Source organism: Balaenoptera ricei, chromosome 7 (assembly GCF_028023285.1).
Source record: "Balaenoptera ricei isolate mBalRic1 chromosome 7, mBalRic1.hap2, whole genome shotgun sequence".
Taxonomy (NCBI): Eukaryota; Metazoa; Chordata; class Mammalia; order Artiodactyla; family Balaenopteridae; genus Balaenoptera; species Balaenoptera ricei.
In genome coordinates this window covers 82,012,964-82,036,834 of record NC_082645.1, presented here as the reverse complement: position 1 = coordinate 82,036,834, position 23,871 = coordinate 82,012,964, and the positions used below count along the sequence as shown (strand labels likewise).

The window sequence follows — 23,871 nt, the reverse complement described above, 5'->3', positions numbered from 1 at the left end:
AAGTCTACTCCCACAGCAGTGCCTGAAAGGGACCCCCAAGCCCCAAAGTTCTGCTCTTTCTCAAACACGCTCCCAGAAAATGCACGGGCATATTATCAGAAGGTTTACATGACGTAGTTTTGCCTGTTTCTCGGGAGTATGGCTTCTCTTTCACAGTGCTTTTCCTTTTCTTTCTTTTTTCAGCTGTATCGATCTTTCTTGGTTGTATAGGATTGTATAAATCATGCTAGAATTTCTACTTCTGAGTTGTGGACTTTGGAACATAGTCAAGTTTTACTTAAAACTTAAGTAAAGAATTAAGGTTTTTTATATTCTTCATCTAGGATATGTTGAATACTCACTAAAAGGAAGAAAAATGCCTTTGAATTCTGGTGTCACTAACCACCCACCTTTTATTACTTAAATAATGTATAGTTTCTTTCTATCTGAAAGACAACTGTATAAAGTGATGCCTTTGACTCTTTACCAACGTTTATAAATACCAAAGCGAATGTAAGGTCCTTTGTTATAAAACACCTTTGAATGTGAAGTTTTTAAGGTTTTAGGCAGATTTTGAATATTCCTTCAAACATATTCTTGTCCCTTTCTAGATTATTCCAATGCTGCAAGAATTTATAAGCAACAGATTGGGACGTGCATTCATTGAACCACCCCCGTTTGACATATCCAAGGCATTTGCGGATAGTAACTGCTGCACACCACTGATTTTCGTGCTCTCTCCTGGAGCAGATCCCATGGCTGCCCTTCTAAAATTTGCTGATGACCAGGTACCTTAAAAGTCTATTTTTTTTTTCCTGCTGACCTGCTTGTGTCAGTAACCCATGGACATTCAGACAGGGCCTTCTCTTACACTGCTCCCGTAACTCAAGGCCTCTTCCAAAGTGGCATTCAGGTGGTAACTGCCCTAGAAATAGACCAGGGGGTCTGGTCTATATATCATATCTGGAAGCTGTAGATGATGCCATATCTGGAACCATATCTGGAAGACACCATATCTGGAAGCTGTAGATGAATCAGAATATAGGAGAAATGAATTCTAGGCAGACATTCCCACAGAGTTCCTTAAATAAACTTGAATAGAAATTAGGGGCTAATGGGTTTTTTTCCTCTGAACTTTATGCAGTAACCAGATTAGTTAAGATATAATTATTCAGAGATCTGGAGGAAACTGGGGCAAGTTCATCTGTCTATTCATAGTTTTCTTTTCAGCTTTGAATTTTAGGAGTTGCTCCTTGATAGCCAGGCTCTTTCATCTCCTCCTCATATTAAAAGTCTTCCTAATTTTTTCCTGTTCCTTATCTCAACAAAGACTCTACAGAATTTTTCATTTATGACCATGACTGTTTCCTTCATGAATTGGCTTGCTTTTTATCTGTTTATTGGCTTCTTAATCAGTAAGAGGTTTCTAGGGCTGTATGTGCCCTAGAACCTTTGAGGGATGCTGCATGATTAAATTTTAATATATTTAATATTAACACTTCCTGTGATGATAATATTGATTCTTCTTTAAAATGTGATTTAAAATAACATCTTCACTATTCTTGTACACAGGGATATGGAGGATCAAAACTTAGGTCTTTATCTCTTGGTCAAGGCCAAGGGCCCATAGCTATGAAGATGTTAGAAAAAGCTGTCAAAGAAGGAACATGGGTTGTTCTTCAGAATTGTCACCTTGCCACCTCTTGGATGCCAACCCTCGAGAAAGTTTGCGAGGTAAAAATGCAAGATTATTTTTATGAGATCATACTCCCCCAATATAATTAGTGATGTACACGCCATCTAAGTAATTCCATTGCTGTCCTGTAATTTGAGGGTTGCAGGATAGTGGCTGGCATGGCTGGGTTATAGGGGAGATGGGCTCACATTGGGAACTAGAGGACAGCACATGGCCAGGCCTTGCCGAATCCCTCCTACTAGAGGCAAGGGCTCATCCCGTGGGTCAGAAATATCCTTAATCCAGAGGAGCAGCCTCAAAGATAGGAATAAACCACAGGGTAGACAGAAACCAATTTACTTTTTACAACAGTGGACCAAAAACAACAAAGAAGGCTTTTCAGGGGGAAATTAGTGTGGCCCCTCTAAACCAAAAGGCTTCAGGATATAACTTTTCTTTAATTATACTTCTCACCCACTTAGCTAGTGACCCTGCCACAGAGGATGAATCTGAAACCAAAAGAGCACTCCTCCCACCCTCCTTGCAGTGGGTCACGGTACTTCCCTATTTTTGTGGGCAGAAATTCCAGGAAGAAAATCCCACGGAGCTCAACTGAATAAACAGAAAACCTGGCAATTGATTTCAACAAACATAGAGAAAAATGTGTCCACGTAACTACCCGTGACTCTAGCCCTCTCTTCAGAGTCCCTCGAGCTACTAAATTGATATAACTTGCACTATCCAGATATCCACCTGACACTTGAAGGAGCGGACTATACTTTCCTTTATGCCACTTGTCACCATTTTGTTTTGTCTGTATCTCCCACTAGAATGTAAGTGAAGTGCTGTTTTATTCTCTGGTTTACCTCTAGCACCTTGAATAGTGCCTGGCTCATGGGACATAATGAATAAATATTTCCTGAGCTGGTGAATGAATAAAGCCTTTCAATGGCTTCCCACTGCATGAAGACAAAGTTCATGCCCCCATCATGGCTTCTTCATTTGACTTTCGCCTGCCTCTCAGGTTTCGTCTCTGGCCACTTCCCATCTTGACTTCTGTGCTCTAGCCATTTGACCTTCTTTCACTTTCATTGGGAGAGCACACTTTCTCAAGAATGTAGGCTTCCATGATGGATGTTATTTCTATCTGCAAAGCTATTCTTTAATATTTTTTGCCTTACTAACATCTTCTCAAGCTTCAGGCCTTATATTAGAGACTTTGTATTTGTGCCTGTTTCCTCACGGTTCCTCTGTCTCTAGGCTGTTCTCATGACCTGTTGAATTGTATTGTATACCCATTAGAGAGTCATCCAAGAGGGAAGAGCTGTCCCCAGTGGATGGTGAACTTGGCCCAAAGTCCCATGAGTTATGCTACCTAAGTCACTGGGCATAGGGCAGCCAGTAGGAGGAAAAATGGTACCTTCACCATTTATTTAAAAATGTAGGTACCTTAACATCCTTCCAATTCCCCTACCCACCCCTTCACCAGTTGAGTGCTCAAAAATTATTTTACTGATAAAGGTTTGCAATTTAAAAAACATAGATACCACGGACATGGACAATTGGAGGAGTTAGCAGTAGGGAGGGTGGCAGAGCAGGAGAGAGGGAAAGACCCAGGATAATTATTCCAAGGCCCAAAATAGCCTTCACGACAGTCATAGATGAGCGTTCTGTCATCCTCCGCAGTGCAGGCCTGACTCTCCCCGTAAACAAGTAGCGCTAATAGTGATATGGTTTAGTGCTTCAGGATACACCAGTTCTTCTTGCCTTTCAAAATGCTCTTTTTTTTTTTTTTTCATCCCTACTTGGTTTAATATTGATTTATCTGAGTGTGTTGCTTATTCTCACAACCTGGCAAGAAGGCATCATTCTTAATCTGGCTCTGGGGCAGAGAAGTATTTCTAGAAATATTTCAGCAACATCAGTGAAGATACAAGATTTTTTGGAATGTCTTAGTCTTTATTGCGGCCAAATCTGAATTATGTAATGCCTTTGTAAACTTTACAGTCGTGTGATTTAATTGTTAACAGGGAGAGTGACAGCAGCTCTGGGCCTTCCCAGCGAAGTATGTTGCTTCCCTGGCAGAATCAGATTTTAAGGCCTTTGCCTTAAACTGCAGCAATAAGCCCTATTTTGTAAAGATGCTTCCTCCCACTTCCAGCCCATCTCATGCACACATGATTGAGATTTTCCTTGCATTTTATGACCCTTTTGGATCTGGTTTCTTTTGTTGCAGGAGTTAAGTGCAGAAACAACACATCCAGATTTCCGAATTTGGCTGACAAGTTACCCATCTCCAAATTTCCCTGTGTCTGTACTGCAGAATGGAGTGAAAATGACCAATGAAGCACCGAAAGGTTTACGGGCTAATATCATTCGATCATACCTCATGGACCCGATCTCTGACCCTGAGTTCTTTGGCAGCTGCAAAAAGCATGTTAGTAATGGCTAAGTCTTGCTACCTCTGCCCCGTAAAGCAATTCAAGTGGCCCCCGGTGATCCTGGATGTGTGTGCTGAGTAAAACTGCCAATTAAATAGGCCTCCTGCACTGTTCGTTTTGATTACTGATTATTGACTGTACTGAAGTCAATTTTATTAATATTTTATTTTATTTTACCACCAGCCTCATTCCTGCACAGCTGAGATCTAGTGGAGTGTCATTAATTATGCAGCTTTCTATTTAGAAAGTCAGCCGTAAGCCATTCCCAGGACAAATCTGCAAGGTTGGAGAATCTTGTTTCAGGATATTAACTGAGCCCTTTGCTATTTGGAGCCATATCTTTAAATTAACACATAAAAATATTTCCTCCATATAACTGTAATGAGAGCCAAAAGGATTTTACTCCCTGATTGATGGGCTCATAAGGGTCTTTTTTTTTTTTTAGCATCACCAGGCAAGCAGGGAAACCACCCACTGCTTTCATGATTAGAATCTGTGTGTGAATGTCTGTGACCTAAAATTGTTTCACAGTGTTTTGCCATAATTAAAAATGGAAGAGTTTCTTTTTAAGAGGGGTTATGAACCTTGGTAAGTTTTTGCCGTTAAAAAGCTCACACTCTTGATGTTGGGATATGTTTTAAGTACACATCAAAAGAAAGTATTAAGAATAAAGAAGTACTTTCATTAAACCAAAGTCTGGGGTACTTAAAAAAAAAAAAGGAGGGGGCCTGTATTTAAAATTAAGTCAAACCTTATCCTAAGCATCCAAGACCTGCTGTATGACAAACTTTTGCATGATTTGGCCAGAGAGAGCAGGTTACTCCCAGGTAGGTGGTGAGGGCATTTCTGCACCTGATGCCTGCACAGAAGCCCTTTTGCAAAAATTTACTCCCTTTCTTCCAGATCCAGAGGGCTGTCCAGCGGTAGTCACACAGATCGGAAGTCCAGGCGTTTATGAACCAAAATCCAAACCCAAACCCAAATCTCAAATGCCAAAGCAGTACACCATAATCCTTCGGTTTTAACTTTTTATTTGGAAATAATTTTAAACTCACAGAAAAGTTGCAAATATAAAAGTAGTACAAAGAACAGCCCCATGCCCTTTACTTATATTTGTCTCCTGTTAACATGACCATCTGCAGGTAAGTTAGATATGTCACTGCCCTTTATTCCTAGATAGATCCTTCAGTGTATATTTCTTAAGAATAGAGATATTATCTTATCCCATTACAGTTATTATTTTAGTAAATTTAGCAAGTATGCACTATTGTATCTAATCTACCCAAATTTGTGTTTGTGTCCCAAATTTGCCAATTGATGCAGTGATGTCCTTTGGAGCATTTTCCCTGTTCACCATGGGATGGGTCCAGGGTTAGTATCACATTTAGTCACCATGCCTCTTTGCCTCCTTTAATCTGCACCATTGCCTCAGCCTTTCTTTGTCTTTGATGGCACTGACATTTCTGAAGAATTCATCCCCCCCCCCGTTGTTTTTAATAGAACATTTCTCACTTTGGGCTTGCTTGATTATTTCCTCAAGATTAGGTTCAAGTTATGCGTTCTGAGCCACAATACGATATGGGTGAACTCATGTCCTCAGAGTATCATACTGGGAGGTGCACGGTGCCCATTTATCCCTCACTGATGTTACTAATTTTGATCCCCCAGACGAAGTGTGGTCTGATTTCTTCACTGTATAATAACTGCTTTGCCCCTTGCAACTAATAATCAGTCTGTGAGGAGACATTTTGGACCATGCAAATAGCCTGTTCCTCATCAAAATCTACCTGGGACACAGATTTAGTAGCCAGTGATGATTCTTGCTTGACCCACTTATTTCCGCTGGTGATTCCAACTCCAGCACTCCCTCCACATTTGATGCTTGGCATGCTATTGTCAGCAGCAACCCTCCCTTCCATTCCATTTATTTATCTTTTATTGGTGTGGACTCATGAATTCCTTGCATTTTTTCCAATGGTTTATAATTCATTACTATTCTTAAGTCTTTTGCTCGAGTTGTCCCAGAATTGGTCAGTGGGAGCTCCTTTTGTACTTGTTATACGTCCCATTATTATTGTTGTTATTATTATTATTCCTCTTTCTGGCAAAAGCTGCTCCAGGCTTATCTGCATCCCAGTCCTGGAACCAGCCCTTTTTCTGAAGAGCCCTGGTTCCTGTTTCATGGGGAATGGTATTAGAGACCAAGATTTGGGTGCCAAACAAGTAGCATTTATTGTCTGTGGTTCGGGTCCTTTTAGAGAGAACTTGGAAATATATACATGTACTCACAAATACATATATGCAAATCTGTATACACACATATAGTACGTACAAACAAGTCCATGCACACACCTCATATACATGTTTTAGAAGTAACGAGTTCCTAGCAATACCTTCAATTTCAGTCCCTCTACCCAGGGTCCTTTCCTGCTTTTCCTCATTCCATATTTGCACATCATCAACACATTTACTGATTTGCTCAATTCTCTAATATATCGAAAAGAGTTGCAGAATTAGCACAGCATGTTTAACTTTGCTTCTCCCACCTTTGTGGTCAAACTTATGCTACTTTCCTCTTGTCTCACACTCTCCCTTTCAATTTTATTCCATGGGGGAAACTTTCCCCCTGCCCTTGGATAAAACTTTGGGCAGTCCCATGGCTTTCCTGGTTAGTGTCAGGTAATAAAATGGCCTATAGTCATTTTAAACTGCAAAGCCAGTCTTGATTCAGAAATCGGAAAGTGCAACACAATATATTAATCAATATTTCCACTTTTATTCAAAACATAGGTTTCAACTCTCTAGCACTTCGCCTTGGGCCTGTAGTTGGTGGGCTTCATGCCACTAGGGAAAGAGAATCGAGTTGTCATCTTTCCTTTTTTTAATTGAAGTATAGTTCATTTATAATACTGTGTTAGTTTCAGGTGTACAGCAAAGTGATTAAGTTATTTTTTTTCAGGTTATATTCCATTGTAGGGTATTACAAGCTAATGAATATAATTCCTTGTGCTATATAGTAAATCCTCACTGCTTATCTATTTTCTGTTTAATAGTTTGTATCTGTTAATCCCACACTCCTAACTTGTCCCTTCCTCCCTCTCCCCTTTGGTAGCCATTAGTTTGTTTTCTATGTCTGTGAGTCTGTTTTTGTTTTGTATATAGATTCATTTGTTTTATTTTTTTTAGATTCCACGTGTAAGTGATATCATATAGTATTTGTCTTTCTCTTATTTCACTAAGTAGAATATTCTCTAGGTCCATCCATGTTGCTGAAAATGGCAATATTTCATTCTTTTTTATGGCTGAGTAATATTCCATTGTATATATACACCATATCTTCTTAAACCAATCATATGTTGATGGATGCTTGGGTTGTTTCCCTGTCTTGGCTATTGTAACTAGGGCTGCTGTGAACATTGGGGTGCATGTATATTTTTGAATTAGAATTTTCATTTTCTTCTGGATATATACCCAGGAAGTAGAATTGCTGGATCATATGATAGCTCTATTTTTAGTTTTTTAAGGAACCTCCAAACTGTTCTCCATAGTGGCTGCACCAACTTACATCTCCACCAACAGTGTACAAGGGTTCCCTTTTCTTCACACCCTCTCCAGCATTTGTTATTTGTTGTCTTTTTGATGATAGCCATTCTGAATGGTGTGAGGTGATAGCAGCGCATTGTGGTTCTGATTTGCATTTCTCTAATAATTAGTGATGTTGAGCATCTTTTCATGTGTTGTTGGGGCACCTTTCTTTCTGTAGCTCCTCCTGCACATGATAGCTGCTGATACTGAGTGCTCAGTTCAGGGCGTGTGCAGGGGTGAGTCAGGAGGGGCAGAGGTTCCTCTTCTGGGCTGCTATTGCCTGGAGCTCTTTGGACTTGACAGGGATTTAAAGCTGACTTTTTTGCCTCGTGAGGTCTCTCATGGGTTCTCCTTCGGCTCCCGTGCTGGACTTCTCTGTGACCCCACCGCCCTTGGCAGTGCCTCCCCTTCAGCTGGCTGTTCCTGATTCCCCTCAGCTTTTGGTTCTCCAGGCTTCATTTCATACAGGCTCTTACTGTTGGGGTTCCTTACTCTGTGACACAAGTCCTCTTGAATAGGAAACCATTAAAATGACCGCTGGCTGACATACCTAGTCCAGCTCCCTGTCTGCTCCTTGGGATTCACGCCAGATTGGCCCACCATCTGAGGAAGGCTACTGATTTCCCTCCCATAGTCCATGACCCGAGGCCATAGGCTGCTCTACGCTTCCAGGCATGAGTTTTGTACTGTCCCACTCCATCCCAGCTGCAGGGCATGTGTATCAACTCCCCAAGGGGCCCCATTAGTTCCTTCTCAGTATCTTGGACCCCACACTCCCCTTTCCCTTGGAGTTGGGGACAAGGGGACTCCCAGCACAGCAGCTCTTCTTTCCAAGGAAACCTCTTTGCAAATCCTCTCTCAAGCTCTATTTTGACCATTTTTATATCCTCCTTGTGGAGGGTACAAATGATTAATATATTGCATCATACTTTCTGATTTCTGAATCAAGGCTGGCTTTGCAGTCGACAGTGACTATAGGACTTCTCTTACCTAAAAGCAGCCAGAAAAGCCATGAGGCTGCCCAAAATTTCAACCCAGAAGTGCTTGTAGAGCTTCTTAATTGGTTTGAACTATTTCCTTTGAAATTTCTCCATGGTGATCTGGGACCAAACATTTGAATTCATACTCCTTGCCTCATGATGCTTAAGTTGAAACCCCCCAAATCCTCTAAGGTAACGTTCAATTAGACAGGCTTACTATACTTTCCAAAAACCTGGTGTACGTAGAAGCTATGTGTGTCAACTGAACATGTATACACATAGGCATAGCCTAAATAGCTGGTAGAAACAGTTAATTCTGTTTTAGTTTTACTTTGACATGGATATATTGATAAGCAAAAGGAATTAATTACTTTCATTTTAAAATATGATAAGCATAATGCAATATTAGGGGAAGAAATAATGATGTTACTCCATTTCTTCTCATTACAGGAGGAATTCAAGAAATTACTATATGGTCTCTGTTTCTTTCATGCTTTGGTACAAGAGAGACGGAAGTTTGGACCCCTGGGGTGGAATATTCCTTATGAGTTCAACGAGACTGACCTAAGGATCAGTGTACAGCAACTCCACATGTTCCTGAACCAGTATGAGGTACCATAAAAGTCACAGCAAGGACATTACCTGTTGTGCTGTTTATCACGTTGTGTTTGTACAGTGAGCAGGGACTTCTGATTAATTCCTGCTTTTACAAAATGAATAGGAGGATAGTTCCCAAAAGCTTATTAAGTAGGACTTTATTATAACAGAATATTATAACTGCCATAGTAGGTAGTTAGGACGTCAGTTTGTCTATTAGGAACCTGTATTTTATCATTTATTTTGACACATAAACACCTATGGGAATCTAAAAAGTGATTGTTATTGTACTTACTGTGAAAAGGATTTGAGATGACCATACATCAGCCAGTCTCCAAAATGAAAACAAAAAACAAAAAACAGACTGATTTCCCTCTTTCTGGAGCATGACTTTATTTTTAAGGAAATGTCACTAGTTTTATTCCAGAGTTTGGGCCGTTTGTCCCGATCAAACAAACTACTTAAGCCATTGGTGTTAGAGGTATAGATTCTGGGAAGAAGTCCCGCAGTGTAATGTCATCACATCAACCACATTTCATCCCCTGCAGTTCTCTCTCTCCCTCCCCCCACCCCTCTCTCCTTTCTCTCTCTCTCCCCATTGCTTGTGCGTGTGCACACACACGCATATACTCTCTCTCTCTCTTTCTCTCTTTGCTGCTTATCTATCAGATGGATTTTAACACGTTTGAACTTTTGAAGAACTGCTTGGTAAATCAGTGCAAGTGTCCTACAAGGATATGGAACTTTTTCGAAAGCAAATCCTCTATATTTTGATAGAATTTTGTTCAAAATTAGTTGGAAATCTTTAAATCAATCAATGGAGTATCAAAAAAACCTTTGGTTTTTGAAACTTTTAGTGAATTGTGATTTTTTTTAAAAAAGGCTTACAAACAGGAAGTCATTGAATCCTCTCTCTATAAAAGCAAAGGAAAAACAGAACAAAATAAATATTGAGAGCTCAAATGACATATCTAAACTTAGGTGAAGAACATTTGTCTGGTCTTCTCTGTTTCTTTGGACAAATTTGTATTCTGTACTAAAATGAAATGAGTTGAGATGCCCTTTGATTTTGCAGCATTACAATTTGGTGAAACATTCAAAAGAAGCATAGATTTGATGAATTTCTTTCTTGTAATAATATTGATTTTTAAAAAGATACTAAGAATGGAGGCAAAAGCTATGATGAAACAGTGCATGTGGAAGTATTTGAGCTAAAATAATTACACTTTTGAATACAAACAAAAAGAATGAGGACCTCCCTTAATTAGCAATTTGTTCACGAACCTGTAGAGTATATTCTAATTTAAAATATTACAGTATGTAGTGGAGTCAATTAAAAGTGTCAGCAATTTAAAATTTAGTAACCATAAAATGAAACTGCAAAACATTATAGACAATTTTACTTTAAAAATTAAAAAACAGTGAGACCATATTGAAAAGTACATTCTTCAGGAAAATATCGGAGACGTTATCTGAGAGAGAGAGATGTCTAAGAAGTTAAAGTACATGAATATATACTAAGAAAAGTTATTCTGCTTAAACTCTTAATCATTATAAAATTTTTGCTTCAATTTCTTAGTTTAAGTAATAATCTTATTTTAAAAGCAATGTTTGAATAAAACTACTTACAGGTCTGCCAATATAAAAATAGATTTATATATATATATACTATATATATACTATTTTATTTTTATTTATATATATATATATATATATATATATATACTACTTTAAAATTCCATAATACTAATTATCTTTAGTGCCCATGTTCACTCTCAAAGTGTTACAGTTTGGACAGTAGTTTATTTGGTCACCCTAGCTTTTTAAAGATCTGAACACAGACAAGGAGGTAAGCAACTCGCTGGATGTGATTAGGGAAGGTTCCACAGAGGAGCAGTTGCTTGGGACTCAAACAATGAATAGAATGTTTTCAGGTGGATGGTGTAAAGAAGCAGCAATAACAAGGTTAAAAAAAGTACAAATAGGTGAAAAGGTTTGGTTAAGTATAAGTGATTTGGAACATCCTTGTATGCCATGCTGATTTGAGATTATTATATTGTTATTGGTCTGCTTTTAGGAGAGTATTTGCATTTTAGAAAGACCACTCTAGCAATAGAGTGGAGAGCAGATTAGAGGGATTTAGATGACAGGCCAGTTTAAGATGATGTGAGTTGAATTGTGTACCCACCCCCAAAAATATGTTGAAGTTCTAATCCATGCTACCTCAGAATTTGAATTTATTTGGGAATAGAGTTGTTGCAGATATAATCAGTTAAACTAAGATGAGGTCATACTGGAGTAGGGTGGGTCCTTAATAGAACATGACTGGTATCATTATGAAAAGAGGGAAATTTGGATACACAGAGAAGACAGCCATGTGAAAACAGAGACAGAGATTGGAGTTATGCTGTGACAAACCAAGGAACACCTGGGGCTACGGAAGCTGGAAGAGACAAGGAAGGATCCTCCTAGAAGATGTGGAGGGAGTGTGGCCCTGCCAACACCTTGATTTCAAACTTCTTCAGCAATAACTTTCTGTTTTAAGCCATCTCTCAGCAGCCCTAGAAAACTAATGGTCTCCTGTATTAGTTATAACCCAGGCAAGAGATGATACGAGTTTAAACTAAAGCATCTGGGCTAGGATGGGGAACATGGAAGAGATATAATAGATATGTAGGGACAAGGATTGAAATGACTTAGATAGTAAATGGTAAAGGGAGAGGGAGAAGTCTGTTAATGTTAGTTTTGGGGTCTCAGTCGGTGGTCCTACCATCACTCATTAATCCAGACAGGGAATAGGTATCAGGAATTAATGGGTATATAGCAGATGGGTTAGTGGAATGGGGGTGGGTGAGTGGATAAATAATTCAGTCTTGTACATTTGATACATCTGGGGTGTCTAGGTGTAGATATCGATGGTTGGTGTAGATATCGATGGTATCTGGTAGGCTTTTGGCATATAGATATAAAGCCCAAGAGAAGAGAGTGAGCACGAATAGAGAATTGTGCATTGTTAACGTGTAAGGAGAAGCCTGAGAACACCTGAGATTTAAAAGGGAGGCCTTGGGCTTCCCTGGTGGCTCAGTGGTTAAGAATCTGCCTGCCAATTCAGGGGACACGGGTTCGAGCCCTGGTCTGGGAAGATCCCACATGCCGCGGAGCAGCTGGGCCCGTGAGCCACAATTACCGAGCCTGCGTGTCTGGAGCCTGTGCTCCGCAACGGGAGAGGCTGCGACAGTGAGAGGCCCGCGCACCGCGATGAAGAGTGGCCCCCACTTGCCACAACTGGAGAAAACCCTCGCATAGAAACGAAGACCCAACAACACAGCCAAAAATAAATAAATAAATAAATAAATTTAAAAAATAAAAAAATAAAAAATAAAAGGGAGGCCTTGTAGCGTAAAAACGAACTAAAACCTGGCTGCTGGTGAGCCCCCAATATCAATGGTAGGAGAGAGGACAGGAGAAATGGAAAATGCAGACCAAACAGCCAGAGAAAAAGGGGGAGTGAGCGTGCTGAGTAAATATGGAATGTCAGGAATTGTCCATCCTGGCAAATGCTACAGAGAATCCTTTAATGACGCGTGGGAGTGACTGAACTGGTTCCTTCTATTAAATGACAATTGAGCAGTACTTCCCGTTCCTCCAGCACAGTGATCATATAGCAAACTGCACAAAACTGCTACTCACGCGTGACATATAACCCATCAAGAAACACAGAGAGATTCTTTGTGGAATGTGATTCACAGTTCCCTTTGATACTAAATCTAATGTAATCCTTCAGCAATCAAAATTTTGTTCTTTTTTTACTGAAGTATAATCGACCTACAACATTATATTAGTCTCAGGTATACAACATGATTCAACATTTGTATATACTGCAAAATGATCACCTCAATACCTCTAGTTATCTGTCATTATAGAGTTAAAAAAAAAATTGTTTTTCTTGTGATGAGAACTTTTAAGATTTACTTTCTTAGCAACTTTCAAATTTGCACCACAGTATTATTGACTAACGTCACCATGCGGTACTTACATCCCCATGACTTATTTATTTTATAACTGGAAGTTTGTGCGTCTTAATTTCTTTCACCCATTTTGCCCTCCCGGCAACTCACCACCCCTCTGGCAACCATCAATCTGTTCTCTGTATCTATAGGTTTTGTTTTGTTTGTTCATTTGTTTTGTGTTTTTAGATTCCACATTTAAGTGAAATCATACAGTATTTGTCTTTGTCTGATTTATTTCACTTAGTATAATACCCTCAAGATCCATTCATGTTGTCACAAATGGCAAGATTTCATTCTCTTTATGGCTGAGTAGTATTCCATTGTGTATTCCACATATAGTCCACGTCTTTATCCATTCATCCATCAGTGGACACTTACATTGCTTCCATGTCTTAGCTATTGTAAATAATGCTGCAATGAACATAGGGATGTATATAGCCTTTCAAATTAGTGTTTTCATTTTCTTTGAATAAATACCCAGAAGTGGAATTGCTGAGTCATATGGTAGTTCTGTTTTTAATTTTTTTTTGAGGAACCTCCGTACTGTTTTCCATAGTGGCTGCACCGATTTACAATCCCACCAACAGTACACAAGGGCTCCTTTTTCTCCACATCCTCACCAACATATGTACTATTTCTTGTCTTTTTGATAATAGCCATTCTGACAGGTGTGAAGTGACATCCCATCGTAGTTTTGATTTGCATTTTCCTGGTGATTAATGATGTTGAGCATCTTTTCATGTGTCTATTGGCTGTCTGTATGTCTTCTTTGGAAAAATATCTATTCAGATCCTCTGCCCATTTTTTTTTATATAAATTTATTTTATCTATTTATTTTTGGCTGCATTGGGTCTTTGTTGCTGCACGCAGGCTTTCTCTAGTTGCAGCGAGCGGGGGCTACTCTTCGTTGCAGTGCACGGGCTTCTCATTGTGGTGGCTTCTCTTGTTGCAGAGCACGAGCTCTAGAGTGCAGACTCAGTAGTTGTGGCGCATGGGCTTAGTTGCTCCACGGCATGTGGGATCTTCCCGGACCAGGGCTCGAACCCGTGTCCCCTGCTTTGGCAGGTGGATTCTTAACCACTGCGCCACCAGGGAAGCCCCTCTGCCCATTTCTTAATCAGATTTTTTGGTTTTTGTTATTGAGCTGTATGAGTTCTTTATATATTTTAATTTAAAAAACATAAATAAGAAAAAGTAAACTGTAACAGAAGAAAATACAAGTGGATGTATATAATGTACTTGGCAAATGGGTAATTCCCTTTGGGAGGGTTGTGTGTGTGTGATTGTGTGTGAGTGAAAGGCTTACCCCTCACTCTCACCCTAAGTTCACCCCCAAAACAATCAAGTTCACAGCTTAGGAGGGCCTGTCCAAACTTTTTCCTATGCACAAATAGTTATATATACACATATATACAATATACACACACATTTTCCTCAAAAACATAATTACATCTGTATGTCATTTTCAGCATATCATTTTCAGCTTGCTTTTCTCACTCACATATGTTGTGGACAACTTCCAAAATAGATACAGATCTTTGTTTTAATGGCTGCATACACAGCATTTCCCACTTTTGACTATCAGGATTTTATTTCCTTTTTATTTCTTACTAATAAGTAATGTTAAAGCGAATAACTTCATATATAACCTTGCATATAGTTGCCGACTTCTGCACTCTCTCCCGGCCTGTGGTCTCAACCCTCTTATAACCACAGAACAGAGAAGAAATCCCAGCAGCGAGCTGCTACCCTTTCTGCAACCTCAGCCGATGGACCTGGGCGCCTGGGAGAATGCATTCCCCAGTTTGATTGGCCCTGGTCGTGATCAAGCTGCTGAGAGAAACAACAGTTCACCCATCAGCTCTCAGGGGAATGTTGGCAGGTTTAACCCTTTAAATGTAAGTCAAACTCCTCCCCCTCCAGATCTCATCTTATGTTTGCCTCATGAAGCCCTCCCAGGGCCCAGCTCATGCTCATATACTATTTCATTCACACAGGAGTTTTCTTACTACATTTCAGTTTTATGAGGTGGGGGGCTGTCAACAAGGCAAACCCAAGCAGTGCCTGCATCTGCAAACTCCCCTCAACACCGTGCCGTTGTTCTCCCTCCTGGTTCTGCTTGTTTCTCCACCACGTCTTGGTCACTGAGCTGTTCTCCTAAATTCACTGCCTTCACTTCCAGTTCTACCAAGTAACAAGTCTCTTAATTCCCAAGCCCGCATTCAATAAATTCCTTCTGTCTAATCACTACCACCTATTCTTCCCAAGTGCTATTGTTTTCTACTGAAGAGATTCCTCTAAGTGGGATCACTGAGATGTAGGGTATATACACTTTAACTTTAACTGCCAGAAGGGCATTTATCGCACAAAAATGGTGAAAAAAATCCTAAAGTAAAAAGATTGCTGTATTTTAGTAGAAAACATTTTAAAACATTGCTATATTAAAATACCATAAACAATTAAACATCATAAAAATAAAAGACAAATGAAAATTGGAGAAAATACCTAAAATTTTTCTGACAAACTGATTTGGTATCTTTATAAAGAGCTTTTAAAAATGAAAAAAAAAAAGCATTCATATGAGGAAAACATATAAAAGAATAAAGTAGATAATTTAGCAATAAGAAATACAAGCGGTGGATAAACATTTTTTAAATGTCAATATCAAAAATAAATAAATAAATAAGTAAGTAAGTAAAATAAAATTAAGATATGTCACGTCCAGCATGGTGACTACAGTTAATACTATATTGCATATTTGAAAGTGGCTAAAGAAAACAGATCTTGAAAGTTCTCAACACACAAAAAAATTGTGATTACGGTGATGGATGTTAAATAGACTTACTGTGGTGATCATTTCACAGTATATACAAATATCAAATCATTATTTGTATACCTGAAACATATAATATGTCAATTATACCCCAAAAAATTAAATTAAAAATTGAAAACAATTTTATTGTTTAATTATCATTTTTTTCCCTAAATGATAATACTCAGTTTTGTTGTGAGCAGTGAGAGAATTCTCTATATTACTGGTGGCTGTGTAAGTATTTATGCTTAGTATAAATAAAATTGCAATATGAAAAATGAAAAATCAATTCTTTTGCATTCATAAACATTTAGAAATTCTGTGTACTAGAGAATATAATAAAAAGGCAAACTTACAGGGAAAATATTTCAACAAATTTGATAAAGGTAGATTTATAAAAGAGCTTTACAAATAAAACTATTAAAACTTTAATTGAAAAAATAGGTAGGAGGCTAGTTCACAGAAGAACAAACGTTATTAAACATATGAAAAGATCATAAATTTCATTAGTATTCTAGAAAATGCAAATTAATGCAATATTAATTATCTTTGGTCAATCAAATTAGCAAAGATTTTAAAACTGATTCCTACAATTATTACAGCCTTTCAGGAAAGCAGTTTGGTGACATTAGTCAGTTGCTTTTTATAAACTTCTTTCCTTTGACAGTGTAATTTCCCTTTCAGGAATCTAGACTAAAGAATCATTAGCAATTTTAAGGGATGTATATTTAATGAAACAATTTAACAAAGTAGAAAATTAGGAGCAACTGAAATCTTCAATAGTAGAAGACAGTTATTAAAAAAGTATTTTCAAAGAGCATTTCATGAAACAGTAAAAGATATCTCATAATATATTTGGTGAAAAATTATATGCAAAATTGTATATATAGTGTGATTCCAATTGTCAAAACATATACAGATATAAAAAGGTGGTGAAGGAAATTAACACTGATTATCTCGGAATTATATTGGATTGGTTTTGAATGTCATTCAACAGTGCAGGATTTTCAAGCATGGGATTATGGTCTAACTAATTTTGCATCCGGCGTATAGTAGGTGGTCCATTAATGTTGGTTGAATAGAGGTGAGTTCACAAGTTAAGGGGATTAAGAGGATTTCTATTCTTTGCACTGACCTAATGGAAATGACAAATCACAGAAGGAGAGAGAGACCCTGGGGAAAATTACAGCAAATTAAATGGGAAGTATATAAAGGGAAATTGTGTTGATGCAAACTTTCCGTAAACTGTTTAAATAACATGAGCAAACAAGAAGCACGATCCTGTATAATGTGCCACTGCTAAGTCTTGACTGGTTGAGCGACTTGACCTCTACTCTAGGAACTGCCCTACGACGCCCTGCAGTACATGACGGGCGAGTGCAATTACGGCGGCCGCGTGACTGACGACTGGGACCGGCGCACGCTGCGCAGCATCTTAAACAAATTCTTCAACACGGAATTAGTTCAGGATCCGCACTATAAATTCGACTCCAGTGGCATCTATTTTGTGCCTCCTTCTGGTGATGTAAGTACATATGCTCTTCAAGAAAACTAAAAGCAGTAAAATGTGGAATTCCTCTGATATAGAAAATGGTGATTTTTTTTTTTTTTTTTTAAAGAAGCCTTGTTTTTTGTTAACCATTGTGTGTACTTTCTTCAGTCCTATAGGGACAGAGCAAATCCCATGCAAAGATGGAGTTAGTGGTTTCCTATTTGCTGTAATGTGAGGACTATCAGAAATGTCCCTCACCCAAGAATGGCTTCCTCAGTGACCTGAAATCCTATTATTGTGAATTCAGTGCTTTGGGAAAAAAGGCATGGTCCCCAATTAAAATGGAAATACACATGAGAAAGGGTTACAAAATAGTATTAACGATAATAGTTAACATTTAAATCATGCTTATTTACAAAGCAGTTACATGTAATTATCGCACTGGAGCATCTAATTAACATTTGAGTTATTATTCTTTCTTTCCCTTTTTACAAGTGAGAAAGTAAGTTCACTAAAGTTAAATGACTTGCCCAAGATCCCACAGGTAGAAAGGGACAGAGTATCACACCTGCTTCACAAGACCAAGGTTCTCTTCTGCTATTTTTTCCAGTCCTGTCTAGCAGAAGATGTGGTATCTGCCTTCAGATTATCACACAGTAGACTTCTAGGAACTGCCAGCACAATTAAATTGGTTCTCATTTTATTCCCAGAAGTCAAAAGGGCACATATTGAAAGTTAAAAACACAGCCACAGGAAACAGAGGCACACACCATGACCCCATCATCCACTAGGATGGATTCTAGCTGAGGGCAGACACTAATAGAGATGAAGAGAAAAATCAGTCCCAGAGCCCAGGTCACTGACTGGGTGGGGCAAGTCAACACAGGGAGTCATGGTAACAAGATCTCCAGTGATGATTTGGTAAGTGAGAAGATGGCCAAAGATGAAGTCAGGTTATGTAACATGACCCATGTCGAAAAACCACCAATGACCCATCTCCCCGCTACCGTACGTGTATTGGGTTGGCCAAAAAGTTCGTTCGGATTTTTCTGTAATGTGTTATGAACAGACTTTCTGGCCAGCCCAATATATGAATGTTTGCATATGATTATATGAGCATCAGGAAAAGTATGGAATTTTGATAGAAATTCACATAAATAAAATATAAAACGTGTCTGCATATATATAAAAAGATTTACCATATTAATGGTGGTTATCTCATGATAAAATCTCAGATGATTTTCACTTTTCTGAATTACGTGGATTTATCACAATAAGAGTAAACAGAAAAATCAGACTAAAGCAGAAAAAAAATTATTGTGAAAAACTAAGAACAGTCATCAGCAAATGCAGCACAGAAAGATTTCTCTGGAAGAATTTCTAAATGAAGCAGCCAGGATATTCCTCTCTCCATTTTCAGATCCATTCCAATTGAATGGGACTTTTTTTTCTCTCTCTAAATGTGTCCATATCTTTTTTTTTTTTTTTTTTTAACACTTTGGCCCAGGTTGAAAGAAAATGAAAGCATTCAGTGTCCAGGCTCTCAGGCTCATCCACTCAGTAACTTGAGTATTAAAAATTATCTCTTTTCAGTGAGCAAGCTCTACAGGATAATTAGATTTCTGTAATTCTAACCTGATTTCCTGATTTCTAACCTCCTGATTCCTTGTTACTCATCTTTGCAGCACAAAAGCTACATCGAATACACAAAGACACTGCCGCTGACCCCAGCTCCGGAAATCTTTGGGATGAACGCCAATGCAGATATCACTAAAGATCAGTCAGAAACTCAACTGCTGTTTGATAACATTCTTCTCACACAGGTGTGTGATCTGTGCAGGAACGGGCTTCTGAGGCTGGAAAGGATACCCCCCAATCAGCATGAGACAACAGGGCAGAGGCCCAGGCACAGAATTCCATCTCTTCAAGTGGAGAACCACTTTAAGGAAAAGAAAAAAAATACGTACCTTAAAAATGGGTTTAAACACAAAGTAAATGAATGTGTGGGTTTTGTTTTCATCAGTCTTTTGATTTGGGAAGAATCTTAGAGTATCATTCTGCTTCCAAGAGTTCTTTGAATAATATTCTTTGAGTACCTCTGAGTATTCTTTGATATCATTCTGCTGCTAGGAGTTCCATTTTGCCTTTCTTGCTTAAATCATGCCCTAACACATTATCCCTTTTTACTTCCTTTAAAGTGGAAGAAGAATTTCAAAGATACCTGGAAGCAGTTTAATGCCAGAATCCATCTAGAATTCTGCCTATTTTATTTTCTCTCTTACTGATTCAACATTTTTAAATGACTTATCTTTATCAAATATTCTAGAACATTTAACCTAGTTTACATAGAAATAGTTTCTTTCACATCAATATTTTATCAGATTACATAATATATAAGGAATATAATAGTAAGTACAAAATAAATTAAAAAGTTTAGGAGAACCTTTGACTCTTAGACATGCGGCTCCACTGGTGAGAGCATAAATGCAAGGGCATGTCGGAGAATGACCTTCCAAGGCACCAGATTTCAACATGGGCACAAGTCAGTACGTTTGAATGAAAGATATTTAATCTTGCTTGTCTATTTAGAGATCTTCCCTTGTATTGTTCTCCCATTAGAAGATACGCTTGTTTGTTTTTTTTTTATTTTTGAAAGCAAATTAGTCCAAATGGTGAGTTCCCTTAGTGATTGAATGAAATTTTAGTAAGTTCAGGATGTTTATTCAGTCAAGCAAATTATCCCCCAAACTGATTTCGAGCTGGTCTTTTTTATTTTTATGGAATCTCAGATTAATACTAATAATAGTTAATAACTTTATAGTGCTTATTGTATGGGAGCACTGTTCTGAATGCTTTATGTATAACAGTGTAATGCTTACGACAGTCCTATGAAGTGAGGGTGCTAATTATTCCCATTTTACAGCTAAAAGACTCAGACACAGAAAGATTAAGTCATTTACTCAAGGTCAGCTAGTACAATTTCAAGCCAGGACTCAAAGCCAAGCAGTGTGACGCCCACTAGTTTGGCTCCAGAATTTGTGTTCTGAACCACTATGTGATATTCCTTCTAGATTCTAAAAATGGGATAGGACCTAGAAGGCAGATAACCAGAGATGCTGGGTTGGGAGTGGGGGGCGGGAAGCTAAAAGAACCAGATTAGGAGGATGAAGTAGTGTGCTGTCACTGATGGAAGAGTTCATGGAACTTCTAGCTCTGGTCTACTGTAAGATGACATTTACTAATAAGGCAGAAAGGACAAAGATTATTTTTTATGTCCACTTTACATGTTAATACCATTAAAATCAGTTATTGCCTGAGCATGAAAGCATATATACAGACATGAATAAGTAGGTTGTTAGGAACATCAGTGCCTGTAGTACACAACAGTCTGACAGCAGGAGATTTATAGTGTCTTTTGGCTTTATTTAAACCTGATGGGCTGTGCCACATGAAGCAGTGGGCTCATTCCAACAGAGAATGACTCAGAACCAAACAAATAAGTTTAAATACACTTGGGGTATCTTCTCAGTATGTAATTAAACAATCTCTTTCAATATCCTCCAACTCAGATTGGCAAGTACAGTTATAGTAATGGGTAAGCAGGAGTTCAGTGATCCTACATCGGGATTAACCACAATTCAGAGGCAATGAGATAGACCAGAACTGCAGGTTGGAGAGCAAGGTCACGATGACAAGACCTTTACATTGTGTATTTAATGAAAATATCTTTTGAAATGACAGGAGCCAGTATTGGAGCAGAGAATGTTACTTCTGCAGAGCTCTTTTGCTTATGCTTAACTGCCAGACTCTCTTTTTTTTTTTTTTTTTAAAAAGAAACATCTTTATTGGAGTATAATTGCTTTACAATGGTGTGTTAGTTTCTGCTTTATAACAATGTGAATCAGCTATACATATATATATATCCCCATATCCCCTCCCTCTTGTGTCTCCCTCCCGCCCTCCCTATCTCACCCCTCTAGGTGGTCACAAAGCACCGAGCTGATCCCCCTGTGCTATGCGGCTGCTTCCCACTAGCTATCTATTTTACATTTGGTAGTGTATATATGTCCATGCCACTCTCTCACTTTGTCCCGGCTTACCCTTCCCCCTCCCTGTGTCCTCAGGTCCATTCTCTATGTCTGCATCTTTATTCCTTTCCTGCCCCTAGGTTCTTCAGAACCATTTTTCTTCTTTTTTTTTTTTTTTTTAGATTCCATATATATGTGTTAGCATACGGTATTTGTTTTTCTCTTTCTGACTTACTTCACGCTGTATGACAGTCTCTAGGTCCATCCACCTCACTACAGTAACTCAATTTCGTTTCTTTTTATGGCTGAGTAATATTCCATTATATATATGTGCCACATCGTTATCCATTCATCTGTTGATGGACACTTAGGTTGCTTCCATGTCCTGGCTATTGTAAGTAGAGCTGCAATGAACATTGTGGTACATGACTCTTTTTGAATTATGCTTTTCTCAGGGTATATGCCCAGGAGTGGGATTGCTGGGTCGTATGGTAGTTCTATTTTCAGTTTTTTAAGGAACCTCCATACTGTTCTCCATAGTGGCTGTACCAATTTACATTCCCACCAACAGTGCAAGAGGGTTCCCTTTTCTCCACACCCTCTCCAGCATTTATTTGTAGATTTTTTGATGATGGCCCTTCTGACTGGTGTGAGGTGATACCTCATTGTAGTTTTGATTTGCATTTCTCTAATTAGTGTTGTTGAGCATCCTTTCATGTGTTTGTTGCCAACCTGTATATCTTCTTTGGAGAAATGTCTATTTAGGTCTTCTGCCCATTTTTGGATTGGGTTGTTTGGTTTTTGGATATTGAGCTGCATGAGCTGCTTGTAAATTTTGGAGATTAATCCTTTGTCAGTTGCTTCATTTGCAAATCTTTTCTCCCATTCTGAGGGTTGTCTTTTGGTCTTGTTTATGGTTTCCTTTGCTGTGCAAAAGCTTTTAAGTTTCATTAGGTCCCATTTGTTTATTTTTGTTTTTATTTCCATTTCTCTAGGAGGTGGGTCAAAAAGGATCTTGCTGTGATTTATGTCATAGAGTGCTCTGCCTATGTTTTCCTCTAAGAGTTTTATAGTGTGCCAGACTCTTTTTTGAATAAGAAAATTGTTTCAACCTAAAATATTGTGAAACTAGAAATGGAAAGGCGAAATTCCATGATGTCTCCTTGAAAATGGATCCCACTTATCTTTATTTGTTTAATAAAAGGGAAACGACTGTTAGATTTCAAATGGTGTTTGTGAAAACTCTAAGGAAAGGTGGTAAAAAGGAAAAAAGCTAAGTTATATAATTACAAATAAATAACACCCTTTTGCTCTTAATTCTCAATATCAGTTGGATATTACTTTTAAAACAAACCCCCCCAATTATGTGATTTTGGTGTGTGAGAAATAGGTATAGGAATGTTTGTGTTACTAAATTATTTTTCTTACATTTTTGAAGGGCTATAGGGCTAAGATTTTTTTTTTTTTCCTTCGGGGTTTTTTGGTGGAGGCACAGCTCTTGTTAGAAAATAGGAATGGTTGAGTTTATAGTATATTGTGTGCACGTCAAAATACAAATAGAAGTCAGCATATGATTCTTTAAATGCAACGGAAATAGAGATTTCACTAGTTTTGGCCAAATGTTCATTACCTTCTTTGTTCTCTGTAATTTGTTTTATATACTTAGTTGTAAACCTAATGTTTTGGGATCATGATAAAGGATTACTATATTGGCAGATCCCTTTTTTTGCTAGCATGTAATTAACACTTACCAACATTTCATTTTTTTATTGCACAACTTCATAAGAATGTGTTAGGTAGCATTAAAAATCTCACTAGAAACTTAAGTAGAAGTAACAGTCAATATTTATAGAATAGAGCCAATATAGACACTAGAAAATATAAAATCTGAAATAATACTGAACACAATTTCCACGGACTGGGAAAGTATGAGATATATTCATTTATATTCTAACAGTGCTTGTTCTCTCTCAACACACACACACACACACACACACACACACACACACATTCATTTATTCTGAGGACTTAAAGGGTTTTCCCAGAAAATATAGATTCATTTACATGGTGTCACTATAATATAAACATAAAAAATAAAAATTGAAATGAAATTCCCCTTCCTTGCTTCCAGTGTGAATCCCTAAAGTCTGCCTTATCGCCATAACTCTTCCAACTGCTTAGAGGAGATGAGCTTATTTTCTTTGCCCTCTTGGTTCAAGGAAAAAAAAACTCTATCTCTGCTTTTGGCAACCACTAGGCACCAGAGTTATTA

The 23,871-nt window shown here is 38.2% G+C and overlaps 1 protein-coding gene across 1 annotated transcript in view; it reads left to right on the top strand.

Moving 5' to 3' along the window:
• The window catches only part of DNAH7 (dynein axonemal heavy chain 7), a 221,067-nt gene that overhangs the window by 181,290 nt on the left and 15,906 nt on the right, over positions 1-23,871 (top strand). Inside the window, exons 54-59 of the mRNA XM_059927531.1 lie at positions 591-767; positions 1,552-1,713; positions 3,891-4,091; positions 9,111-9,272; positions 17,419-17,604; positions 19,257-19,394. Coding sequence (XP_059783514.1) covers positions 591-767; positions 1,552-1,713; positions 3,891-4,091; positions 9,111-9,272; positions 17,419-17,604; positions 19,257-19,394 — 1,026 coding nt within the window. The remainder of the gene's footprint in view (positions 1-590; positions 768-1,551; positions 1,714-3,890; positions 4,092-9,110; positions 9,273-17,418; positions 17,605-19,256; positions 19,395-23,871) is intronic.